Source organism: Palaemon carinicauda, chromosome 7 (genome assembly GCF_036898095.1).
Source record: "Palaemon carinicauda isolate YSFRI2023 chromosome 7, ASM3689809v2, whole genome shotgun sequence".
Lineage (NCBI taxonomy): Eukaryota > Metazoa > Arthropoda > Malacostraca > Decapoda > Palaemonidae > Palaemon > Palaemon carinicauda.
Window position 1 is genome coordinate 161,110,651 of NC_090731.1, and position 15,574 is coordinate 161,126,224.

A 15,574-nucleotide genomic window follows, 5' to 3' on the forward strand; every position below is an offset into this window, starting at 1 on the left:
AATATTTATGCAGTTAACAAGTATGCATTAAAGAATAAATGACAAATTTTGCATTACTCCAAACATCTATTTGATGAAGATGACTCGACACTTCGTTAGACCCATAATGGACCGAGTGAGAGGCAGTGGTGAATTTCTTCATCGTAAAGTTACGTCTTTCTACTTCCCTCTAAATCAGAAGCGTTTAATGACAATGTTCAGCCAGGTATATCCATCAGATTATAACAAGAGTAAAAGTCATTTCGATTATACTTCTCAGACCAGTGACTGGGAAAGAGGAAACCTTCGTAACGTCGACTGAAAATCTTCGTACAGTTGTCGAATGGTTGCAAAGATTTAGTTCCTGGAGAAGTGATTAACTTTGTGGGAGAAATCAGAATTGTCATCGCTGGAAATAAATTCAGAAATTTCAAAATAATGAATGGAAAGTCTATGAAACTATTTAATCACTTTAAGATTGCAAATATTGTAGTTAAGACTTTTTCTTTTTATTACGCTTGAACAGAATCTTTGGTCCACAAAACTTAGAAAAGTGAAAATTTTCGTCCTTTGGTACATTAAATCTTTCTTCAGACTTTTGATACTGAAAGATATATTACCAGACCTTTGGTATGTCAAGCATTGAAAGGTATAGGCCTATTACTAGAACCACATTTTTACCAGATTTCTTAGAAAGTTTGTCTTGTACTAATATTCAGTAAAATTATGATTTCAGATGATACTGAATTTGTTCTTGATCCGAATTTGGGTATTCTGAAAAGTTGGCAGACTGACCAAATCCATTTCTACATATTAATGACATAGCCTAATCTTCATGATGTACCCCTATCATTAGACGTTGGATATTTTAATTACAAGTAGACCTACTTGGGAAATGGTCTTAGAAAGATGGAGATTTAACGCAGATGTCAGGTATTATGACAACTACACTTTGATTTTTCGCCCGCGCAAACATCCATTAATGAACTTAAAAGATAATTGAAATTCCAATATATTTCAAATTTTGCAAAACAGAAAGAAATAAGTAACAAATAAATTGGAACCAACGGTGAATGTAACGATTCTGTCAACGGTATTGTTCTGTTCATTTGTTCTCATCTTTAATTACAGTGAAAAACTATATTTGCTTTATGAATTTGATAAATATAGCCTGGCGCTGTGGCCTGTGAGGTTATCCGCTCCGAAGTGCAACTAGGGAAAATCATGTTACAATATGAAGTAAAAGTTGAGAGGTTGAACAGTAAAATGGAGGGAATGAAGCAGGAACGGAGGTAAAGTAGAAAGGCATAGAGCAAAAAAAAAAAACTTAGGTAATACTTACAGAAATTACTTTTAACACTTGTTAGAAAGTTGATTAATGTTATTCCATCATTGCTATCATTATTAGTGTACGAGACCCGTCAAAAATAACGGCTAAATATTTAGATAGATATACACGCACCGACAGATTGAACCATACCCAACCGCTCTCCTTTCCTTACAACCCGCTGGTTTGGCGAGATTGCGGCTTCCAAGTGTAGGTGTAGTGGTACCCACTCTCACCAGCGTATGACTACTCCCTCTTCCCCTAAAAGTTAAGGGGTTGGACAGTAAAATGGAGGGAAGGAAGCAGGAACGGAGCGCTGCAAACAACATTGAGTATTGCTTACAGAAATTCCATTTACACGTGCTGGAGAGTTTAGTAATGTTACTAAATTCTTATTATTACTAGTGTACGCGACCCATCAAACTGACGGCTAAATATTCAGATGAGTATACACGCACAAACTATACATACAACCCTTACAACGCCCTCCCCCTTTCCTAACTACATCCCGCTGGTTTGGCAATATGTGGGAGGGAGGGGCTTCTGAGTATACCTTCAGGGTACCACCTCTCACCAGGGTATGACTACTCCTCTTCCTCTACCCGCTCAGCGTGACAGGAAGGATAGAAGAGACTCTTTAGCTATGTTAAGCAACTCTTCTAGGAGAAGGACATTCCAAAATCAAACCATTGTTCTCTAGATTTGGGTAGTGCCATAGCCTCTGTACCATGGTCTTCCACTGTCTTTGGTTGGAGTTCTCTTGCTTGAGGGCACACTCGGACACAATTCTATCTTATTTCTCTTCCTTGTTTTGTTAAAGTTTTAATAGTTTATGTATGAAATGTTTATTTTAATGTTACTGCTCTTAAAATATCTCATCATTCCTTGTTTCCTTTCCTCACTGGGCTATTTTCCCTGTTGGGGCTCCTGGGCTTATAGCATCATGCTTTCCCAACTAGGGTTGTAGCTTAGCAAGTAATAATAATAATAATAATAATAATAATAATAATAATCTGTCATATAATAACTAAATTATAAAGAGAGACTTGTGTTAACCCGGTCAACATAAAAACATCTGCTGCAAGTTTGAGCTTCTGAAGTTCCACTAATTCACTTGCGAGATAAGGAAGATCATTCCACAATGTGGTCACAGCTGGTAAATGAGTAAAAGTGTTTGCGGTAGCTCTAGCCCTGCTGATTACCGCCCTATTTCCATAACTCCCATATCATTATCTAAAGTTTTCGAACGACTCTTTGCAAAACATTTTCATAACTTCTTATATTGTTTATTTATTACCATATATCCTTTCCTCGCTGGGCTATTTTCCCTGTTGGAGCCCTGGGGCTTATGGCAAAGAACAGTGACATTGCCCTATCGAGCAGGACAATGCCCTAGAGACTGATCATATATACATATATTCAGCGCCCAGGCCGTCCCTCTTCACCCAAGCTAGGACCAAGGAGGGCCAGACAATGGCTGCTGATGACTCTGCAGATAGACCTATAGGCTCCCCCAAGGCCCCCATCCTTAGCCAACAAGGATGGTGAGGTTGCAGCGACCAAAGAAACTAACGAGTTTGAGCGGGACTCGAACCCGTCTGGCGTTCATCAGTCAGGAACATTACCACATCGACCACCACAACCTTTCCCAACTAGGGTTGTAGCTTAGCTTATAGTAATAATAATAATAATAATAATAATAATAATAATAATAATAATAATATGTATGCTAAAGGTAATTATATTTTCCTTAATTTACAGTTTGACTTTCGCCAAAGCATTGTAGCATGTAATAGCCTTCTTACGATTTCTAATAATGCATAGATAACCGTTCATTGTGGTCAGGAAGTTCGTATGATTGGCCTTGATTTTAGTGCTGCTTTTGTTTATAAATATCAAAACTATATATTTTTTTTATTTTGGTTACTTGGTCGATACTAAACAGAGAATTGTATTGTGAAAAAAAATAATCAAGTTACATAGCTATAGAAAGTTATGGAAGTCTAAAAAAAAAACTATCAAGATACCATTATATTGCGTGGTCTCTCTCTCTCTCTCTCTCTCTCTCTCTCTCTCTCTCTCTCTCTCTCTCTCTCTCTCCAGTATACACACACACACACACACACACATACACACACACACACACACACACACACACACACACACATATATATATATATATATATATATATATATATATATATATATATATATATATATATAGGCTATATATATATATATATATATATATATATATATATATATATATATATATATATAAATATTGCATATATATATATATATATATATATATATATATATATATATATATATATATATATATATATATATATATATATATATATATATATATATATGTATATATACAGTATATATATGAGTGTGTATTATATATACTTCCTCCTTTTACAAAATGCTATTAAGAACGCAATCTCTCTCTCTCTCTCTCTCTCTCTCTCTCTCTCTCTCTCTCTCTCTCTCTCTCACCAGAGAGTACTCAAAACTTCTTTGAAAGAAGGTCAAGAGAAATGCCTGACTACTTTAGTAATTAAGACGACAGCGCCTCTGAACACACCACTCCAAGAAGAGCGTCTCGTGTCCTTGAAGTTCCCTCAAGCGCACACTGATACTGGGAGTACGGAAAAGACTAAAAAAATGCAGGTACGTATCACTTATCGAGGTTCAGAGTCATGGACAGTGCGATCTCTGTCACTCAGTCTCACTATGCAAATAAAATAAAATAGAATACTGGTTTCAGTAAGAATAGGACTACAGTAAGTTCCTCGGTCTACGCTGCTTAAAAAGTTCAGATCATTTGCAAGGTCAGACATTAAATGAAAATAATTTTCTGTATTACCTAACAAATATATTTACTCTAGTTCTGGTTATGGAATCTGCTTGTAATAAAGTTAATTAATTATATGAAAACGTCTTCATTTAAAAATAGCCATTAGAATAAACAATAGGATTACAAATTCAGAGGAATTAGTATAAAATATATTTTTCCCTTTCGTCAATTTTCTTCGGAAATCCAATCTCCGATCGTCCAAGTAAACCTTAAAGCTGGTACAGGCTACTTACCATCTCTCAGTAGAGTAAAGAAAATAATTCATAATTAATTTTCTATAGATTTATTCTTGAAATATGTGGAACCTGCAGCTCTCCAATTTATAATTTTCAAAACTACAATAAATAAATGGGAATTGGTGCAAATGAAACTAATCCAGATCACTCGCTATTAGCATCTAAGTTGGAGGCTCTTCCAGGAAAGAGGTTAGGCCTATCGCCATCTATACTCAAAATGGTAACAATTGATAAGTATTAATAAGTAATCTAATAATCAAGTATTATTAAACTAATCTATCAGTTTTTAATCATTTAGCAAAATATGAGGACTACATATGCGTAGATTATAAAAAGATAAAGACAAATTGAGAAGTGGTAACTAATTATAACCTAACCCTAAATAATTACATTTCAATGTCATTCGCATCTACAAGGCCTAAAACTCGACAAGAAATTTCATTTTAACATTGGTGAGAAAATGCTTTTCTAACTGAATTATTTATATAAATGAGACGCGAGCTTCATTCTTATTATGGTACTATGTGGAAACTACACCAAATTTTTGTCAGAAAGCTTTAATGGAAACTGAATGAACGTGTACATATTTTTACTGTAGTTTCATTAACCTTTTTTCAGAACCTCAAGATTCTCCAACTAGATACATCACGGGACCATCATAGATGATCCTGACAATTGTAAACAATCTTTAAAATGAATATATTCTGAAATTAGTTTTATTGACCTAACTTTTGTTAGCTCTAAAATAAAAGTATTTTTACTGTAGTTTCATTAACCTATTTCAGAAATATAGTGGTTTACTTGAAGGTAATATGCTCTTGCCGTCCTATAGACGACAAATTACCTATCAGGAGAGTGTGAGGTGTAAGGGACAAAATGTTCACTGAAAAAGTGTTTTTTTCCTCTCTCGAATGGATCCCCAAAAGAAGAAAAATATAGTTTCATATAGCTAAAATTACCAACAACGACAACAAATGCTGGCGTTTCTAGTCCACTGCAAGACAAAGGCCTCAGACGTGTCAATAGGCCTACATGTTGGGGCTTGGTCAGTTTTCATCACCGTTCTGGCCTGTACGGATTGGTAATGGTGGGAGATTTTTTTTCTTGTTGCTCACAACAAACCAACCTAATATGGGTGGCCCTGACTAGTATAGCTTTGCTGATCATGGCGATTCACAAACCCCTCAACCACGTTAAGGTATCTCCACTCAGAAATGGTACGAGGATACTAAATTGGACAGAGAGAAAAGCAATATCAGAGATGGCAGGTGAAAATAGATAGAAGGGATCTGTAGTCAATTGTGACTGGGGAAATTATGTTAATATTAAATGTTTGGTTTAAATCAAAGCTTCGAAGCTGGCGATATTATGTTTATGCCGAAATAAAAGAGAAGAGATACAGGCGTTAATCCATTTGCTCATTGTTTCTTCATGTTTGGGGAAGGAATAAACATAAGCACTCCATTTCTGTTACAATTGGAGTTGGACCCGTAAATTACGCAATTCTTCGGCATCTGTGTGGCTACCTCAAGGTCTATATATCTAGACCGTGGGCTACCTGAAGTTCCTATGTAAGTATATTATAGGTAAGAGTTCACGAATTTTGTATTAAAACCGTAAGTTAGCAGCCTTTCCCCTGAGCTATATATATTGGCTCCAATCATTTGAAACCATCTGTAACTACTGTATTCTCGTGTCTACACGATTTGTTGGCTGCACGATGTGTAGTAATTCTCTAAGATATTTTGGTCGCTTGGTTCTGATAGCTTGATGGGTTATAGCACATATCTTAACCTCTATTCTAGCTTTGATGGGCAGCCAGTGTAATTCAATCGGCTTAGGTGTAATCCATTCTCGGGGTTGGATATTTTATCAGTCTTGTTCCTCTGTTTATTATGTTTTGTAATTTTGTAATTGGGTAGATTTTAGTAGATGGAGTTCCAGCAGTCAATCCTGGAAATAACACAGTTATTATTATTATTATTATTATTATTATTATTATTATTATTATTATTATTAGCCAAGCTACAACCCTAGTTGGAAAAGCAAGATGCTATAAGGCCAAGGGCTTCAACAGGGAAAAATACCCCAGTGAGGAAAGGAAATAGATAAATGATGAGAATAAATTAACAATATATCATTCTAAAAACAGTAACAGCGTCAAAACAGATATGTCTTATATAAACTATTAACAGCATCAAAACAGATATGTCATATATAAACAATAAAAAGACTCATGTCAGCCTGGTCAACATAAAAACATTTGCTCCAACTTTAAACTTTTGAAGTTCTACTGATTCAACTACCCGATTAGGAGTTTCTTTACAGAATATTCATCCAGATACTACTTTACACAAACAATATTTCTAAGCTGATATTCAGAGTTCCTTACTACATTATTTATTTGAGCACTGAGACTTGAGAGACAAATTAATCAAGTGATACCCTAGGTTTAGACAAGAAAATGTCATTAGGACTCAAAATGAAGATCTGTAAGACAATCATCAGGCCAACACTATTACATGGGGCAGAAACTTGGGCACTTAAGAGGAGGGGCTGTTGCAAAGAACCAAGATGAGGATGGTAAGATGGATTGTCGGAATATCACTACATATTGTAAATAGACACAATGAGGAGAATGTAAACTGTAATGTTTGTGAAAATGAGGAGAAAGATTTGATACACTTTTTGTTTTTTTGCCAGGAATATAGAAAAGAAAGGAATGAAGTAATTGAGCTACAACAACCCCACGAGGAAGACCTAAAGAAAATAGTAGGATTATCTTTATTTGGTGAAACAAATATAGGAAAGAAAAAAAGAAGTATTAAACCTGATGTGGAAGAAAAGACAAAATAGTACAAGAAGATAAACTTTGGAGGCGCCGTTGTAAAAGCTATGCCTCATCCCAGAACTTGAACCTGAACTACTGGAAAGTAGGGAGAGTTAAGATATACGAAAAATGTGTGGTGTATGTCATGTAAAATATGAAGCCAGGGAAGCTCCTCTGAAACACTATGGACACGTATTAAGAATAGAAGTGGAAGCAATGAAGACAGCTAAGAGCATGCCATTGATGGTTCCTGGTTCCTGATTCCTTATTGCTCACGCCGCAAAATAAGTTTGCGGGCACTCTATCACTTTATAGATAGGAGCAAAGCTTCTAAGCCTATTCTTATTATTAAGCTTATATTACCTGTGCCTTAAATAAATTAATACCGTAATGAGATTCTCAATCTTTACTTTTATTCTATTCTACCTTGAAATTAGATGGGATAACACCTTGCTATCATCAGTTTTGGCAACCTATTGTGGTCAGTTTGTATTTTTTAAATTCTTCTTTTTTTACGCATTGCCCAACCTAATATGCAGTCAGATCACTGCTAGGATTTTTCAGCATACCTAAACTTATGTCTACACTCATTAGCTGTCCTAATTTTTTCATACAAATAAATGTTAGGTAGTATCTTCTTCATCTCTGCACAGGTCACACAAATTATCTTCATATTTTCCCCTGAAGTTCGCTTTTAAATTGAGCATATTTAATCTTGTCTTCATTGCAAGGGATGCCTTATCCATATTCATTTCTATGATATAAGGCTGTGGGCCATTTCCTTCAATAAATCTTAATGTTTTCATTACTTTCTTTTTTTCTTCAATGGTTTCTTCTATTTTTTCACAATTCTTTTCTTGATATTTTTTTCAGGGTCCGTTTCCCCTAACTTCTTATTTCCTCACCTTCCATCCCATATTTACTACAGATTTCTTCTATGCTCTTACTCCAGCACTTTCCATACGGGTTCTTCAATTGATCCTCAATTATCTCTCTTACTTGGGGAGAAGTAGCCTTGGGCCCCAACAGATCAGATAGATGGATGTGGTAAGAGGGATATGGGTGGACTGTGACTGAGGGAAGAAGTAGCAAGGAATAGAAATATATGGAGAAAGTTGAGTCGACCTGCCGACCCTATTATGCAGTAGGACTAATATTGTCGAAAGAAGAAGAAAAATACGTAATTTTGAAGCAAAGAAGGGATATATGAATAGATTTTAAAAAAAAAATATGAAAAAAATACGGATTACTTCCAGATAAATTAAAAGAGACTTCATAGCAGTATTGAAATGAAGTGAAAACGGAAATGAAACTAGAGCCTAAACAATGGGTGCAGCTAGTAAGTGAAGGAATGTTGCAAAGACCCTTAAATAATAAGCCATATTGCACCCCATGAGGTGCAATGATTGCTAACCGCCCCATTTATATTTCCTGCGTCGAGTTTCGAACGCCCTCAAATTTAGAGAGTACAAAACAGAGCCGCTAGATTAATAAAAGGACTACACAATAGGGAAAGAGTTACCCCTGCACTAATTAAATTACACTGGCTGCCGGCAAAGGCGAGAATTGAATACAAGCTACTCTTACTAACGTTTAAGATACTGAACCAAAATGAACCAAAATATCTAAAAGAATGCCTGAAAAAGCTAGAACTAGAAACAAATGTTAACATAAAACCCATGAGTGACACAGGCTATCTGAACCAAGAACAAATAGTAAATTTGGTGAAAGGGCTTTTAGCTACGGTGCGCCTAGACATTATAATAAACTGCCAACTGAAATGAAGGACCTAAAGGGAGCAATTGAATTTTAAGAAGAAACTAAAGACATTACTTTTCACAAGATCATGTGGTTTGGAAGATGCTACAATCAAAGAATTGTATAAGTTATAATGAAAATGTTTCGTTAGATGATTAGTATGGACCCGCCCGAGAAGTAGTTCACTCGACTTCAGTCACAGTGGAGGGTTGGATTTAAACCCAAAACAAGTAAGTAAACAACTAAAATTTACTGCCAAATTTACGAAATAAACACAATCGAGGTTCCATTTTTTAAGCTTTACCTTAGAATTTTCTTGAATAAAAAGATAATTTCATGCCATAGCTGCTTTGGAATAGATATGCCATTAATATCATATATTTTGTCCTCGAGTCTCATCAAATATTCTACTCGACGGCCCATTTTCCAATAGTTTTGTCCCTTTTTAACCGTATTAACCAATAACTATATCAGTTTCTTTACGCACGGCTAAACTATCCGTGGCATATTGTAATAATAATAGCGCAGCATATTGCTGTAGGCAAGGTCTAGGTAATATAGACCGTAGTTGTAGAGGACAAGCAATTTAGATTGAATACTGTTTCGATAGTTAAACTATTTGGACATTTAGGCTACCGTTCCTACCGAAAGGATCTAAATAGTCCATAGCTGAAGCCTGAAACACCTCCCTTATTTCTGTTTCATTCTCTTTAACACGATATACGTAGAGACAACATGGAGTTAATGAAGCTTTTGACGAATCCTGGCAAGTCCTGCTGTAAGTTTATCCTTTTGTACTAAGAGTAATTAAAGAATAATTGGAGATTATCTGTACTGAAATATTTCTGAATGAAAACACATTTCGTAGACAGCAGTTTAGTATTCTGTCTACTATGTTCACCAGTTACTACTTGTGTTTAATTTCATTCTTAAAGTTTACCTCGTCCTGTTTATTTACTGCTTTAATATTAGTCTTTTTTTAGTTTTCTTTTTTAATCTTTTAAATATACAATCTGTTTTTATCATCATCCAGTTCCATTCTATTCACGTTAATCCCACATTTTGCTTTTCTTCGTAATATTCTTTATTTTGACATTCTTTTCTTCTTATTTTTCTTGATTTTTACGGTGCAAAGAACCATTCTTAAAACTTATTTTGCTTAGAGGAACAATTGAACAGTTTTCAGCATATACTGCAGAGTTGTAAATTGAAAAATAACTTGCAGAAACATTGGTTCGTAAATTTTATCAGGATGAGCTGAATTAATGTCATTTTGCAAGCGGTCGTGTTTGACCGGAGGCGTGGCAATCTTAAAACAATATAGAACGGGCTCTTGCTTACAGAGCAATTGGTCATTCGCCGATCTAGAATACTTATAAGACACAGCAGTAATTTTTAAGGCAATATCATATAAAAAGATATACCGTGTATATAACAACTCTCAGCAAGTCCTCCCAAGGCGGCAACAGGTCAAAATAATTGATGTCATTTAATTGCTATCATCCCCGTTGACCTTGATTCGTGTGTTTTGATTTTTTTTTCAAAATTTAATTTTGTCAGAAATTTATCTATTAAAATAAGCTCGCGACATCGCCATGGTTACCAATAGTCCTATGCATCAGTCAAAGGTGTCGTTTACCCTCCATCTCTGTGAAGTTAGACACACCTTCCATTAAGATGGCATTAGAGTACATTCACATTATAATGTGTAATTGCGAGTGGCTCATGGTGTAAAATATATATATTGAATGACGTAGGTAGCGGAATTCATCCATTATAAGAATTGTGTGGAATTAAATACTACCCGTGACAACAGCAGCATTAGCAGCAGACGCCACAAACATGGCGGATAAAAACAAAGCGAGTAAAAGCGATGCAGTGGGATTATTTTTAAGTGCTATGGGTAAGTTATTAATATGCCGTTTTCATATAGATTATAATTGCTGCTGGCGAGGTAGTGGTAAGTTTATTACCTTCATTAGATGTTAGTAAATCTTAATGATAGTAATATTTCGTGCTTGAAGGCATGGTCTCATCCACTTCTTGAAATTTTGTAGACGATACCTTTAGAGCGGGTCTAATAGTCTGCTATTGGCTGCCGTCTAGATTATGTTAAGATAATTGGATAGTTTTATGATAAGAATAACCTATTGTTTATTATATGTAATGCAAAGATAGTAGTTTGTTGGGAGCTGAGCCTAATGGCATAATAAATAAAGTTGAGAGATACATAAAGTGAACGGCCTACCGTACGGTGTTGAAATCTTATTTAAACGTTTTAATTATTTTAGTTATTCGATTAATGACAATATTTAGTAATTTTCTTACCGTTTCAGTAGTTATCTGGTGAATGCATTTACTTGGGGCAGTTTTAAACATTTTCATTACGTGTCAAATCAAATTTATGGGGAAGTTTACGAAGTCATTTTGGTCTGAATTATGATAATAAGAAGCCAATTTATAATTGACAAAATATAATAATTTAGTGTTACTTTACCAGAGTGAAGCCGGTTAGGAAGCAAACACTTGGTGGAGACTTAGTTTAGGGTAAGTTAAGGATACCGTGGCCTATGGGGATTGCCAGGGGATGGCGTGCCCCCTAGTAGGTAATGATACTCTTCCTAGGTTAGGTTAGGTGGGGAACCTCATATTAGAGGGCGTTCTTGTTATTATTTCCCTTTTAAAATTTGGTTTAGGTAATTTTTTATTGTATTACAGGGTGAGATTTCGAACAGAAAATATATGTTTTCCTATAGTAAATAACGTGATTTAACCAAATTTGATGTTAATTTCAACCGGAAACAAACAGATCAACCAATTCAGCTAACTTTAAGTTGCACGGTGTCACTTCTCTTACGAATTTACTGCGAACGATAACATTAGCAACGTTACCAATAATACACAATTCTTCTTCACCCAAGGGGTTAACTACTGCACTGTAGTTGTTCAGTGGCTACTTTCCTCTTGGTAAGGGTAGAAGAGACTCTTTAGCTATGGTAAGCAGCTCTTCTAGGAAAAGGACACTCCAAAATCAAACCATTGTTCTCTATTCTTGGGTAGTGCCATAGCCTCTGTACCATGGTCTTACACTGCCTTGGGTTAGAGTTCTCTTGCTTGAGGGTACACTTGGGCACACTTTTCTATCTAGTTTCTCTTCCTCTTGTTCTGTTAAAGTTTTTATAGTTTAAATAGGAAATATTTATTTTAATATTGTTACTATTCCTAAAATGTTCTATTTTTCCTTATTTCCTTTCCTCACTGGGCTATTTTCCCTGTTGGGGCCCCTGGGCTTATAGCATCCTGCTTTTCCAACTAGGGTTGTAGCTTAGCATTTAATAATAATAATAATAATTACCAACGTTGACGTACGGTACACAGAGTTACCAACGGCACGCTGACATTACTAACGATAGCAATGATAGATATTTCCATACGTATTTTAAATAATTTCTCCCATATAAGTTTTACCCAATATATAAAAAGTACAAAAAGGGCACAGAACCTAACAAACCCACCTAACCTAGCCTAGTAGTATGACAGGTCACAAAATAACATTTGATCTACATCGGACGTTGGCAGCACTGGTTACTGTATTTTTTCATGACACAATCTTTGTAACGGCGCCTCCAAAGTTTATTCAGATATACTGTTTTGTATTTTCCTCCGGTTATTATAATTTCAGAAGGTAATGAATAGAGAAGAAAAGGCTTGTTTTACGTTTATATATCGATTCCCCAGTATGTTTTCCCCACCCAAAACCCCGAGTTCCCACTGGGGGTCCCCCATTATCGGAGGATATAGATGTATATATATTTCTGAAACTATTCATTTGCGACGGAAACAAGTGTCATTTTCGAAGAGAGCATAATTTTTTCTATAAGAAAAAGTAGTTGTTTACCGAGGTTACATCGCCCTGTAATACACTACAATGAAACCTTGGTTTATCTCATAACTTGAAAATTTCACCTGGTCTGGCCCAACAATCTACGAAGGCTCCTTTTTCTGCTATATACCAAAATAAATAATAGCTTCGGTCTACTATGGTGCTTTTGTTGAAGCTGAAACGAATAGCCAATATTTGAGCAAAATACAATGACTTTTTATGTTTTCTTTGGTTTTCGATTATCACCGATAATGTTTCATCAGAATTCTGAATGAATCTATCTTTCCATTCACACTCATACATTGTATGCGTATTTTCTATTTTCTTGCTTGGTAAAAGTATCCTGCATCATGTATGACTTTATTCATAATTGCTTGTATGTCTTACACTCTTTTTTTATGTTCATTTTACCAGGCATAGGATAATTTATCCCAGTATGACTGCGGATTGCTGGGGTATGTCATGGTATGAGTAAAATCTGCTTTTAACATCCATAGTTGTATTGTTGGTCATAGGATGACTCCTCGCTATTACCAAGTACCCGCCTTAATTGTGCATAAGAACGGCCTCCACATCAAACCTATAAATGGTAGTGTGTGGGTAAAAGGGGATTTGTCCTAACTACTATAGTCCATTTCTTTTAGCGATGCAGATTTGCACCGACTCGCTGGGGTGCCCTTTTAGCCGGGAAAAGTTTCCTGATCGCTGATTGGTTGGACAAGATAATTCTAACCAATTAGCGATCAGAGAACTTTTCCTAGCTAAAAGGACACCCCTGCGAGTCGGTGCAAATATGCCTCGATAAAAGAAATGGACTATAGGTATACCATTCATTTCAATAATTTCTACTATACCTTTTAAGTTTTGAGTAGAGATAAGATAGACTTGCGAGTCATTTTTTTTATAAGCTCTGAGAACTGAAGATGTCGTTCTATGTTAAGTGTAGCCCTGTGCTTGTACCATTTCTATCATTATTATTATTATTTTTGTTATTATTACTAGCTAAGCTACAACCCTAGTTGTTGGAAAAGCAGGATGCCATAAGTTTAAGGGCTCAGACAGGGAAAAATAATGTTGTGAAGAAAGGAAATAAGAAAGTTAATAAACTACAAGAGAGTTAATGAAGAAATAAAATAAAATATTTCAAGACCATTAACATGTGTATAGATCTTTCATGTATAAACTATAAAGACTTATGTCAGCCTCTTCAATATAACATTCACTGCAAGTTTAAACTTTAAACATTTAAGTGATTTGAAGTGAGGTTTCTTGAATTGGATGTTAAACATTCAGGATTTCCATCATTGGCAAATCTTTCTCTTCCAACTGTATTGTAGTCAGCTATGAGTTGGCGAATCAGGTGCATGGAAATGGCAGTGACATAGTAAGGGCTTAGAATCATCCTGTAGCCGCATGGTCTGAGACTACCCTAGCCTAAATTTAAGGAAACTTTTCTAAATATGTTAAAATTAGTGAATTGGAGTCTTTGTAAAAAATTCACTTTTTTAAACAGATGCGATCTCTCCGTTAAGTTACCACCCTATCTGTAAAATACAGACTCACTCCGTATTCGAGAGAGAGATATTGCCTTCTGTATTGAACCAATACAAAATTCCATTTACTGTAGTTGTATTTGGCTGTCTGAACATCATTTTCAAATTATACACGAGTGTATTTTTCAATCAATCTTGGCAGACTGTAAAATTATGCCTATATCAGTGGCTGCCTTTGAAACCAGTGACACCCCTAACATGCTGTCTGTCCCAACTATCTGAGGGGGGGGGGGGATGTTGTCCTTGGAACGTAACGCCTACAATATATGAGGGATTACTGTAATGGATCTTTGGTGATGTAAAATCACCGCACTAAGTTATTCTAGTTTATCAGTACAGAATGCCACACACTGCCATATGGTTTCTTAATTAAAGGAACATATTCAGTCTGAATGCCAACTCCTTTTCTTTCTTTATATTTTAAGACAAACTTTTGGGTCAGTTTGGTTGCTCATGAAAAGAGATTATAAGTTATAAGGTTGTATGAAAATAGCTAATTTTGCTACAAATTTTTTCTTTCAATATTGTACAAATACAGTACTGTACAGTAATATTTGATAGTTTATAGATGAAATTAAGATTTATTGTTTGTTTATATATTCTAGTGTTATTTGTTCTAATGTGTACTGTATACTGTAGACCTTTCATCTTTCAAGTATGGAATATGCTTTCAGAGCGAATTGGAATGGCTGTTTAAATCGTCAACAAGTTAGTTAACGACGGTGCGAGTTATGTTTTCAGTTACAACAAGTAGACATGCTTGTTTGTACCCTTAAGTTTTTATCTTTTTCTTTCGGGAAGGGAATGTTGGCTGTTGATTGCTATGGTTGTGAAGTAAGGTATTTGTAAATGAGGGAAAAGATGGTCTTCCATCTGGTTTTTGTTAAAGCAGCTGTTGATCCACACATTCTCAGTGCCTCTTGTTTGGGAGATAATTGTTTGCAATTATGCCCGTATGTCAAGTCTAGGTTGTGGCTTTCTGTGCAGTGACAAGCATATGCTTTGAGGGGAAGGAAGAGAGATTTGTTTCTTCTGATCATTGAATGCATCTGCTACTGTTGCTTCTGCACTTATGCCCCTGGCTCGGTCCATGGGGAGTATGCGTCAGGAGCAAGGTGCCCTTGGAGTTACATCCGGGG

General features: G+C 35.5%; 1 protein-coding gene across 10 annotated transcripts in view; it reads left to right on the forward strand.

Moving 5' to 3' along the window:
- The first annotated feature begins 9,624 nt into the window (after nucleotides 1-9,624).
- Nucleotides 9,625-15,574, forward strand: part of LOC137644110 (PHD finger protein rhinoceros) — an 85,636-nt gene continuing 79,686 nt past the window's right edge. For 7 of the 10 annotated variants that reach the window (XR_011045133.1, XR_011045132.1, XM_068377073.1 and 4 more), the window contains exon 1: nucleotides 10,594-10,902. Coding sequence is in view for 8 of the 10 variants with exons in the window: in XM_068377073.1 (XP_068233174.1) it covers nucleotides 10,842-10,902 (61 nt within the window). In the remaining 2 variants the exon portion in view is untranslated. Of the gene's footprint in view, nucleotides 9,778-10,593; nucleotides 10,903-15,574 lie in introns of those variants that run through there. The other 3 variants (XM_068377068.1, XM_068377071.1, XM_068377069.1) reach the window with 2 other exon arrangements.